General features: G+C 37.3%; 1 protein-coding gene and 1 pseudogene across 2 annotated transcripts in view; both read left to right on the top strand.

Annotated features, from left to right (window-relative positions):
* Positions 1-12,302, top strand: part of LOC308556080 (putative ATP-dependent RNA helicase DDX60) — a gene marked incomplete at its 5' end in the record, with an annotated part of 73,302 nt that overhangs the window by 23,907 nt on the left and 37,093 nt on the right. The window contains 7 exons of the mRNA XM_081135131.1: positions 573-739; positions 3,532-3,781; positions 4,552-4,715; positions 6,529-6,684; positions 7,093-7,242; positions 8,860-8,979; positions 9,536-9,631. Coding sequence (XP_080991257.1) covers positions 573-739; positions 3,532-3,781; positions 4,552-4,715; positions 6,529-6,684; positions 7,093-7,242; positions 8,860-8,979; positions 9,536-9,631 — 1,103 coding nt within the window. The remainder of the gene's footprint in view (positions 1-572; positions 740-3,531; positions 3,782-4,551; positions 4,716-6,528; positions 6,685-7,092; positions 7,243-8,859; positions 8,980-9,535; positions 9,632-12,302) is intronic.
* Positions 799-3,400, top strand: LOC308555597 (large ribosomal subunit protein uL6 pseudogene; annotated as a pseudogene). Its single transcript has 2 exons — positions 799-840; positions 2,771-3,400. The product of its transcript is annotated as a large ribosomal subunit protein uL6 pseudogene (transcript).

Here is a 12,302-nt window from a genome sequence, read left to right as displayed (position 1 = left end):
CCTTTTAGTTGTGTCCAGTATTGCTGCAGACTAAGAATAGTTTGCAAATTGGTAATACCTTGTTCCAGAGTCCATTTTATGATATTACCTGGAACTTCACTAGTTGTTTTAGTCAAATGTTTCTGACCTAATTTGGGGGTAGTTTTCAGAGACTCTGTTTCCAAATTGGAAACTCTTGCAGGGTGTTTGTGTCTTTTGTTCTTGACGCCATGCCCAGTGCCATCAAAAATGTCCAAGAGCTGAAGTTTCTTTTGCGGTTCTGATGTCCTAGAAGAAAAGTAGGGCATAAGCTGACCATTGACTTATTCTGTGGGATGTACCCATAATGCCTAGTAGGTTGTACTAAAGTGAAAATGCAAATAACAGATGCTGATTTAGATTCTACCATGTTATTGAAATACGGCTCAAATAATTTGAGTTTCTCTCTCTCAGTCTCTAGTATGCCTGTAACTAGATGAGTGCAAGTTTTAAGGCTGTTTGTCAAAGACTTTTTCACGGATGCTTTCTAAATGAAATTCTTATTTATAAAGATCATTGTCAGCATATTTTAATGATATATTTATTTCCTACAGCTAAATCCCAAAATGCCAAAGCAAGAAGGGACATGCAGAAATTACATCATTTTTATCATGTCTTTGGAAAATCTTTGATAGGAAGTGACAAATCAGTAAGGATTACAAGAGGAAGAGCTCTGCCACCTCCAGAAAATTCTTCAGTGCAAAAGAAAAAAACACACCAGGTACATTCTTGACCCATTAGGGCAAAGTCTTGTGGGCGTCCTAAGGTTCTACTCCTTCCATGTGGGATCTTCATGAACAATATCCAGCATTGTTCACAACGGTAATCTCATGTGTAATCGGAGAAGAAAAAAATCCTTTTTCTAAAAAAAGAGTAACTGTCAAATCAAGTAGACTCTAAATACTAACCATGAATTACAAAAGATACTTATAAAATACTTTTAAAATGGAAAAAAAAAAAGTGTAATGAAGAAAACAAAATCATAATAGGATTTTAACATTTAGTGCACTTCCTTGTAGTCATTTTTCCTTCCTGTTATTAAAAATCTCTTGAAGCACATTTTTGAGGCTGTATAATCTATGGTATTGCATGCTATTATTTGTTTAATTATTTCTTTTGAAATATAGAAAAACAGATAAGAAAAAAGGGGAGAAAAGAAAAGTCTATTCTCACATACCACAGATAAACACTATTAACATATTGACATACAAACTTTCAGTCATTTTTATTCATGATGTGCTTTTTCCCCAAAAAAGTTTCCTTTATATAGTTTTAAAATTTTTATCTTTATTGTTGAAAGTATTACAGGTGTCCTCTTTTTCCCCCAACTGACCTCCTCCACCTCACCCCCCACCCCGGCCTTCATAGCACTATTGTCCGTGTCCAAGGGTCATGCATATACGCATATAAATTTTTTGGTTAATCTCTCTCCACCCACCCCTGCCTTCCCTCTGAGATTCGTCAGTAGATTATATGCTTCTATGTCTCTGTATCTATTTTTTTCGTTAGCTTATTTTGTTCATTAAATTCCACATGTAAGTGAAATCAGGTGATACTTGTCCTTCTCTGACTAGATTATTTCACTCAGCATAATACTCTCCAGGTCCATCCATGCTGTTGTAAAAAAGATTTTTTAAGGCTGCATAGTATTCCATGGTGTAAATGTACCACAGCTTTTTTATCCCCTCATCTACTGATGAACATTTGGGCTGTTTCTAGATCTAGGCTATGGTAAATAATGTTGCTATGAACATAGGGGTGCATATAGTCTTTCTGATTAGTTACTATCTTTGTCATATATGTTGAAAATATTTTCTTAGTCTTTATTCTTTATTCTCTATTTTGTGCTTAAGGAAGTTCATTTTTTCTGGATGTTGATCTTGTAGACCTCTCCCTCCAAGGATATGTTTTTACCTCTGGTTAGGCTGTGTCACTCCCATGAGGAGCTAACATCACTTAATTGGTACCCTGGAGTTCCTGAGGTGGTCCACTGCTTCACATTTAGGAGGTGGAAGGTGGAGGGGAGTTAAATAAGGACGTGCCCTGAGTTCTGGACTAGAGTTTGTTACAGCGATTGGCTATGGCAGCATTCCCTTCTGCCTACGGTAGTCCAGATATTACAATATTAGACCTGATGACTTTGTATCCCATTTGGACTTACTATGTTTCTTCTTGCAATCACTGGGCAAGAGTTACATTTGTTTTCCTATAAAGCATAGCATGCTACTCTCCTGACTAGTTTTTGTGGTTATATCATACTTTGTTTAGTTTTATAAAAATGTATATATCCTAATTGGATATGAGTTTAAAATGGTTTTTCTTAGACCCAACCCCACAGACTTGGAATGCTAGAAAACTGGTCTTCAGCATATGGGTTAAGAAAATAATAGCTGAAGAGATTAGCCAGAGAACATATATGCATAGCCTGTGGACACAGGTACCGTGTGCTGATGGCCAGAGGGAGTGGGGAGAGGGGGCTGGGTGGAGGTGGGCAAAGGGAGGGGAAATGGGGAACATTTGTAATAGCGTTAACAATTTTAAAAAGTAAAAAGAAGAAGAGAAAAGGTGAGGATAGAAAGAAGAAAGAAAGGAACGCTGAATTATCCTGCTTGTGTAAATACAGATGTTTACATTTAATTTTTCGGGACCCTAAGGTCCTCTTAGATGCTCTACTTCAGTGTGCTAAGTGGTAAACTAAGGGCTTGAGATATTAACTATTTCTGTCAAGAAACATCACATTGAAAGACATTAGCTCTTTGAGAGGGTGAAGACCGTCCTCAGCAATCAGACTCTCAGCATTCCAGAAAATGTCCACATCACTGTGAAGGGACGCAGTTATTGTGAAAGGCCTCAGGCACCCTGCAGAGGGACGTCTGTCATGTCAGTCACATCAATGTAGAACTCAGTGTCCTTGGAAAAAAATAACAGGCTCCAGATTGACCAAAGAGTGGGAAGCAGAGGGGAACTGGCTACCATTTGCACTATGTGTGGTCACGTGTAGAACACGGCTGAGGTTGTTATACTGGGCTTTAGTTACAAGACCAGGTCTTTGTATGCTCACTTCCCCATCGACATTGTTATTCAGGAGGATGGTTCTCTTGTTGAAATCCGAAATTTCTTGGGTGAAAAATACATCTGCAGAGTTCAGGTGCGGTCAGGCATTGCATGTATAGTATCTCAAGCCCAGAAAGGTGAGTTAATTCTTAAAGGAAATGACATTGAACTTGTATCAAATTTAGCTGCTTTGATTCTGCAAACCAGACAGTTAAAACAAGATTATCAGAAAAATTTCAGATGGGATCTGTTTCTAAAACGGGAACAGTTCAGCAGGCTGATAAGATCTAAGTTGTTCAGCTGTAGAAACATTAAAGGTGCTAAATGATTCCTCAGACTTCTTTGTGATATTTTAAAGATCCAATAGAAGTGTATTGGAAAAAAAAAAAAATCAAATGTATTATCATGGAAAAATTTGTTTTATTGTTGATTTTTCTTATTTCTTTGTGTTTTTTTAAGACAAAGGCAGAAAAACTTATTGAGAAAAACCAAAAGAGACAGCTAGCTAAACTAGAGGAAAAAGAGGAAGAAAGATGGAAAAACTTATCTGTATGTATTAAAAAGGAAATTAAAGAAAATCCTAATTCTGGAATAAAACAACTGGAAGATTTTCTCCAAACATGCCCTGTTAACTCTGTAAAATTCGCTGCAGAAATGGTAGGATTGGATGCCTGTTTCAAATTATGGATGGAATGCTGTTTAAAACCAGGTACATAAAATATTAATTTTAGAAATGTCTTTAAATAAAAGGTCCCTGGTTCAATTCCAGGCAAGGGCTTGTACCTCGGTTGTAGGCTCAATCCCCAGCCCTGGTTGGGGTGTGTGCCGGAGGCAACCAATAGATGTGTCTCTTTCACACTGATGTTCCTGTCTCTCTCTCTCTCTCTCTCTCTCTCCCTTCCATTCTAAAAATCAATGAAAAAAATATCCTCTATTGAGAATTAACAACAACAAAAAGAATAAAATAATGTCAATTCAGCCCATTCTCCACATTAATCCTTATGATTAATAACAGCTGCCATTATTGTACAATTTTACATAAATTAATTTGTTTAAACTTTATAATAACCATATGAGGTGAGACCTATTATTAGTATCCCCAATTTCGATATAAAGAAAATAAAGCTTAGAAATGTAACTTTTCAAGTTCCTAAATCAAGTGCAGGCAAGTAAATTTGAATTTCAGATAAAAAGCAATTTGGTTTTTTTGCTCTAAGTATATGTCATGAAATATATATCTCAAACTAAACATCCTGTATTTTTATTTGCTAAAGCTGTCAATCCTACTCTTACTCGAGGCCACACTCTAACTGTTATGAATTTACTAGCCACTATGAATTCCTCAATTATTATCAGTGATTCATATGATATGTTTTTCTTATCCAGCCATAAAATTAAATCAGCTTTGGGGTTTTAGTATCAATATCACATGACACTTAAGTTATGCATGACAATGTGGTTTGTTTGTTTTTAAAACAGAAGCAGAATCCAGAGATATAAACATAATAATTAACTTGATGAAAAGGATTCATACAATCCATGAAAAACATTCAGAACTATTAAAAAATACACATCGACAAAAATTAGCCAAATACCTAAAATACATTGGATTTGACAATTTGGCGCATTCATTATGTCCTCAGGTAGATGCTACAGAAAATATTACGTGACATTCCTATATGCGTGTGTGTATAAAATATTTTATGGAATCTATTCAGAATTAATGTCTATTAGATGAAGTTAATGGTTAGCTATTTGTCATTCTGTAGAAACACAGATCTAATAATTTTTATGGATGTCTTTTTACCTAGAATAAATGTTTTATTTGTACTAGGGGTGCTATGGTCTAAATGTTTGTGTCCCCCCTCCCAAATTCATATATTAAAATTTTAACTCCCAAAGTGGTGGTATTTGAAACTGGAGCCAGAAAGGTGCATAGTTAGCCTTGCATTTCCTCCTGAACAGTCCTTCCTTGAATGGCTCTATAACTTTCCCGAGTCTTCATACTGACCCACCACAGAGATCTAGCCTTTTGCCAGATTGCCCAGTCCTGAAGAATGCTAACAGGGCCCATAAATCCTTTCTGGCTGCATCTTGTTCCCATAATCTCAGGATGACTTTGGGACACTTGTTGGCAATTCTAGAGACCCCCCTGGAGAGCTCTTCCAGGAGGCTTTTGTTCTGCTCTGTTTTACTTCACATCCAGCATGGAAAAAGCATTTTGATTACCCAAGTGCCATAGTTAAAATTCAACTGCAATATTTAACAAGACCTTTGAAGCCTTGTGATATAGAAATGTATTACACTGTAGAAAAATATCTCAATGCAGAATATGAGATGAGTTCATAATCTAGGTCCAACCACAGTATGGACAAGACGTCTCTTTCTTTGGTTGTTCTATTCTTACCTCATCCTGCAAGAGTATATAGCATATTTCCCACCAAGGGAGAGCTATGTTTCCCCACTCCTTTGAAGGACCTGAGAAGTTGGGGAGGGGTTCCTAAAATAAATTCACAAGCTCTAGGAAAGCAATTCTTTCTTTCTTAAAATAATAACAATAATAATAATAATAAACCTAGATGATAATGGACAGAATCTCTAGGTCCTCATTGTTTCCAACTCCAGATCTGGAGTTTATGCTCCAGCTCTGAAATAAGCTATTTACTTTATTATTACATAACCAAAACTATTACATTTTTTTTCTTTTTTCTGAAACAAGAAAGTAAATAAAAAAAATACTGCTAATTTAAAATTTTTAATTATACTTATGGTAATTTTTAAGTGAGAGATTTTCTTCTTCAAGCCATCAGTATTTAAAAACATGTTTTATGATACATTCTCAACCAGAACACTGTAATATATGAATTTATATGTCCCATGCTTTGCTAATAGTATCATAATCAAGTGTTATTGAAACTTCAATAGCAGAATAGAGGCCAAGTTTGTTGTGGTGGATTCCTCAGTGATAAGAGTTATTTAATCATTGGGTAGAATTCTTTGAGTAAAATAATTTGTGAGATACTATGTATTCATTATATAGATTCTTATAAGAATATATCCTTTACTAAAGATGCCCTTTTAAGATTGGCAAGAGTTCCTCGATTGAAACACAGATTTTATTGTTTGTGCGTGCGTGTGTGTGTGTGTAGGTGGTTGTTCATATTTAACAATTATCAAAGATTACGCTGATTTATAATTAAAAGACTAACTTCATATTGAATTTTACTTATATTCTATGGAACATGGTAGTGCACATGGTAGTGCAATAGTATTTTAAAAATTAAAGTGAAGATACAGTGTCTATATCTTATCTTCCATTGTTAACTCTGAACAATTGTGAAACATAAAATAATAATCTTGTTGAAGCAAAGCAAACTACAACATGATTGATAATAATTTTCTTGCCCAGATTAAAAATCTTAAATATGAAAATCTAACATGTAATATTTACTTTAGGTGCAGAAATCAGGTACTGAGAAGGATATTTCTAAATATTCAGTTCATATGGGAGCAGCTCGATTTCAGTTAACATATATGGGCCCTTACTTACTTCGAGAAGAAAGAAGTGATCCAGATCCCAGGGTTCAACATTTTATACCAGACACATGGCAGGTATTTACTGAAAAAATCTGCAGCATGAATCAGTGAAGAAACTTGATGGAAACAGTTGGTTCACATCTCATTGTGTGTTCACCACCCAAGTCAAGTCTCTTTCCATCACCAATTATCCCCCCTTTACCCTCTCCCACCTCCCCTGACCCCGCTTTCCCTCTGCCCCTCAGGTAATCACCATGCTCTTGTCTCTGTCTATGAGGTATTTTTTTAAATCCCTTCACTTTTTAATCCAGCCCCCCCCCCCCCCCAGCTATCAGTCTGTTTTCTGCATCTCTGTGACCTGGTACACTACTATGTCTCAGAAGGAACTGTGAATACTAATTTGCCTTAGATATTGTTGTCAAATTAAAATTTGACACTAAATATGTATTTTCAAAATGAAATGTGTTGTTTTTTTTTATCTAGAGGGAACTCCTTGATGTCGTAGATAATAATGAATCTGCTGTAATTGTTGCCCCGACTTCATCCGGGAAAACCTATGCTTCTTACTACTGCATGGAGAAAATCCTGAGAGAGAGTGATGATGGGGTGATTGTGTATGTTGCTCCAACAAAGGTATTGTGTGCATATGACACCGTGTATCTTACAGTAATTTTCCCTGACTGTTGTTTGTGCCCTTAATCACAGTGAGGTACCAGAGGGTGCAGGCTCCAGCACTGCGGTCATGGATGTGAGTGCTCATGGGCTGAGTGATCTTGAGCCAGTTTCTTACCTTAGTTTCTCTGTCTGGAAACAGAGGATAATAATGCTTACATTATACAGTAGCCCCCCCCATCTATGGTTTTGCTTTCCATGGTTCTTGTTATCCATGGTCAACCATGGTCCGAAAATATTAAATGGAAATTTCCAAAACTAAACAATTCATAACTGTGAAATTGTGTGCTGTTCTGAGTAGCGTGGTCCCATTCTGCCCTGTCCGCGATGTGAATCATCCAGGGTATCTTCGCAGTGTGCACTCCCTGCCCATTAACCACTTAGCAGCCCTCTCGGTTATTAGATTAGCTGTGGTATGGCAGTGCTTGTGTTCAAGTAACCTTATTTTACTTAATAATGGCCCCAACGTGCAAAAGTAGTGACAGGCAATTTGGATATGCTAAGGAGAAGCTGTAAAATGCTTCCTTTAAGTGAAATGGTATATAAGTATAGGAAAAAACATAGTCCCTGTATATAAGGTTCACTACTACCCCCTGTTTCAGGCATCCACTGGTAGGCTTGAAATATATGCTTTGTGGATGGGGGGAAAGGGGCCACTGTGCTTTTATTCTAAGGATTAAGTGAGATGATATATGTAAGGCATATTATAATATGTCTGGGTGCAAACAGTGATCAATAATGGTACTATTCACCCTTATTTTTTATTCATTTTATTGCTTAAACCTCCTTAGGTCCAGCACTTATTAAAAATAAGGATTTAATGATTTAGAGAATTTTGCTCAAAGAAACCATATGATATCCGTGCCAGGGTTAAGAGAGGATAGATAAGTTCATAAGAGAGGACAGGGGAGGGAAAAGCAGCCTTTCTCATTTCGCTTTCATGCTCTGCAGAATAGCCCCTGATGATTCCAAGTGCTATAGGCTCTTCCTTTAGGAACCTGTTTAAAACGATGTCTAGAGGTGCTTGGCTAAATCAGAATTTTTCTCTTCATCTAGAAGGGACTTGGCATATTCTTTCCTCTCTCCTTCCTAAGGAGAATACTTAATTGCAGGCCTTAAAGATGCAGTGAGAGAAGAAATTCAGAATGCTAGTGTTGGGAGGGATCATCTCTATCCTATCACCCAACACTCTCGCTTTACAGGTGAGAAAGCTGAGGCTCAGGGAAGTTAAGTAATATGCCGATTATTGGAGAACCAATTAGAATTTTAAATAAAAAATCATCATCTCATTTCACCTGTTCAAATATATATCCCATTTACGTGGCAGAGATTGTTGCTTATTGTCTTTAGCTAGCTCATTAAGAACTGTGATAGATTATACATTAAGGAAAACTTTAAAATGGAGCCAGTAGGAAGCATTTGGTGAAAGTAATTCTTTTATTAAGAAAGAGTTATATAAAATTGGTGCTGTACTTTTTGCATGTAAATTTGTTGGAACAAATACTTGGTAACTTTAAACAATTTTTTCAGTGTTGTCAATAATGACTGAATAGCAGATTGTGTCTTTTGTGATTTAAGGCTCTGGTTAATCAAGTGGTAGGAACTATCTGCAGTTTATTTACCAAAGCTCTGCCAAAAGGATTGGTGGTGTGTGGAGTGTTTACAAGAGATTACCGTCATGACGCCTTGAATTGTCAGGTATGTCACCGACAGGAACACATAGTAAATAATAATTCGTATTAAGGCACTTTGATAGGTACTTCAAGGTTTTAATGTGAGGATAAATTAAATTCACAATTACCCTGTGAAATATATTTGTATTTTAACATTATTTATATTATTTTTGTTTAATAATGTGGTTAACTTTCAAAAAATTGTATTTTCTATACAAAGTAACATACTTCTCTGAAATTTTAATATGAGGAAGCAGCTTCTTTCAATGGCGAAGGTTTCAAATTGTGATGATATTGTATTTCCAATATATTATATGGGGGAATGTTTCTTAATGAAACAAGCTTAACTTTTTGAATATATCAACCACAACATACATTTGTTACACAAATTTGTTTTGTTTTTCCACAAATGAGATGATTGTTTTAACGGAAATGCTAATATGAACATACTGTATCATCTAAAATATTTTACTGATGTTTAAAAGGAAGGGAAGGGTGGGGTCTGGGGAGGAAAAGGGGGGGGAGGTGGGACAGTTAAAAATAATTAAGTCAATGGTTTCCTTTTTTTTTTTTTTTAACAGATATTGGTGACAGTGCCTCAGTGTTTGGAAATACTCTTGCTATCACCTCGTAATCAAATGTGGGTGAAAAGGATGAGATATGTCATTTTTGATGAGGTATGCTACCTTTTAAAAAAAATTTTATGTTTCTTGTTGAAAGTATTACAGATATCCTCCTCCCCCCCCCCCCCCCCCCATTCATCCCCTCCACTCCGCATCTGTTCCCCTCACAGGCCTTCTCCACACTATTGTCTGTGTCCATGGGTTATGCATATATGCATATAAGTTCTTTAATTAATCTCTCCCCACCCACTCCCCCACCCCTGCCTTCCCACTGAGATCCCTCAGACTGTTCCATGCTTCTGTGTCTCTGAATCTGTTTTGTTCCTGAGTCTATTTTGTTTATTAGATTTCACATCTGAGTGACATCATGTAAAACTGATTCAGGAAGAATCAGAAAACCTGAATAGGCTAATAACAACTGATGAAATTGAAGCAGTAATAAAAAAAACTCCCAGCAAACAAGAGCCCTGGTCCGGATGGCTTCACAGGGGAGCTTTCTAATTCTTTAAGTTGCAGGGTTAGATAGTTTACTAAAAATGTTTCTTGCTTTTTGAAATAGGCCTGTAGTGCTATGAACTTCCCTCTTAGGACTGCCTTCGCTGTGTCCCATAGCTTTTGGGTTGTTGTGTGTTCATTTTCATTTGTTTCCAGGAAGTTTTTGATTTCTTTCTTGAGCTTATTGGTAACCCATTCATTGTTTAATAACATGTTATTTAGCCTCCATGTGTTCGAATGTTTTTGAATGTTTTTACTGTAGTTGATTTCTAATTTCATGCCCTTGTGATCTGAGATGCTTGATATGATTTCAGTCTTCTTGAACTTGTAGAGGCTTGTTTTGTGTCCTAACATGTGGTCTGTCTTTGAGAATGACCCATGTGCACTTGAGAGGAATGTATATTCTGCAGCTTTGGGGTGAAATGTTCTGTAAATATCAATTAAATCCATCTGATCTAGTGTGCCATTTAGAGTCACTGTTTCTGTGTTGACTTTTTGTCTGAAGATCTATCCAGTGAAATCAGTGGGGTGTTAAAGTCCATGACTATGACTATATAGCAGTTGATCTCTCCCTTAAAGTCCTTAAGGTTATTATCGATAGGTCCTTATTTATTGCCATTTTAATTCTTTACGCCTATCTTTCTCTCTCTTATTATTATTATAGCAGTCTTTTTAACATTTCTTGCAATGCTTCTATTTCTACTTCACATTACAGCGGTCCCTTTAACATTTTCTGCAATGCTGGTTTGGTGGTGATAAACTCCTTTAGCCCTATTTTGTCTGGGAAGCTCTTTATTTCACTATCTTGAATGATAGCCTTGCTGGATAGAGTAGTCTTGGTTTCAGATCCTTGTTTTGCATTACCTTAAATACTTCATGCCATTCCCTTCTGGCCTGTAGAGTTTCTGATGAGAAGTCAGCTGAAAACTTTATGGGAGCTTCTTTGTAGGTAACAGCTTACTTTCCTCTTGCTACCTTTAAGATTCTCTTTGTTGTGGACTTTTGGCATTTTAATTATGGTGTGCCTGGGCATGGGCATCTTTGAGTTCTTCTTGCTTGGGACTCTCTATGCCTCCTGAACTTGTGTGACTTTTTCCTTGACCAGGTTAGGGAAGTTTCCTGCCATTATTTCTTCAAACAGATTCTCTACCCCTTGCTTACCTTCGACCTCTTCTGCCACTTCTATGATGTGAATATTGTTACATTTCATGTTGTCCCACAGCTCCCTTAGACTGTCTTGTTTTTTAATTGTTTTTTTCTTTTTGGATCTCTGATTGAGTGATATTTTCTACCCTGTCTTCTAATTTGCTGATCCTGTCCTCAGCTTCTCCTAATCTGCTGTTTATTCCTTCCAATGTCTTCTTTATTTCTGCTATGTGATTCTTCATTTCTGACTGGTCATTTTTCATAGTTTCCATATCTTTTTTCATGCTGCTGAGTATCTTTATGATCAGTATTCTGAACTCTATATCTAATAGATTGCTTATCTCCACTTCCTTTAGCTCTTTTTCTGGAGACTTCTCTTGTTCTTTCATCCGGGGCTTGTTTTTTGTCTCCCCATTTTGGCTGCCTATTTGGGTTTGTTTCTACGTATTAGGTAGGTCTGCTAGGACTCTCAGTCTTTTTGGAAGGTCTCTGGTTTAGGCTAATGTCAGATGCTGTTTGTGACTGGCCCTGAGTACCCTGTTTGGAGCTATCAACAACCTAGGGCTTGAGGTCCCTCTGTTGGCGCTGGTGCATTTTGATAGGACCAAGATGCACTGCAAAGCCTGCTTTTCCAAGGCCCAGGTCCAGAAGCAGATCAGTCAAAGACTCAAAGCATTTGGAGGTCTGCCTCTGACTGGGGGCTGGTTAATTAATCTGATTTTTTTAAAGAGCCTCAGGTTGTAGAAACTCCACAGGGTGAGGCAGCTGATTGTTATCATTCTCTTATTGAGCCTCAGGCTGTAGAAACTCCACCGGATGGGGTGAGAGGTTTTCCAGCAGGGTGGGGCAATTGCTTCCCCCTCAGGCAAAAGCTGCTTGGAAGGTAAATGTCTGCCGGTGTCAGATGTCCTCTGCAGTATGGGTGAATGACTCAGTGAAGGAATCCAGAGGGGTGCTTTCTGATCTCAGTCTCCAGGGCCCACAGCTCTAGGTTCTCCTCACACAGCTCCAGTCCACTCTGCCCTCCCTCTGCTGGAGCCCAAGGTGAGTGGCTGCAAATGAAACTTTGTGCATTGGCTCTTTG

The sequence above is a fragment of the Miniopterus schreibersii genome (genome assembly GCF_964146895.1).
Source record: "Miniopterus schreibersii genome assembly, chromosome: 4".
Lineage (NCBI taxonomy): Eukaryota > Metazoa > Chordata > Mammalia > Chiroptera > Miniopteridae > Miniopterus > Miniopterus schreibersii.
This window is presented reverse-complemented; position numbering and strand designations above follow the sequence as displayed.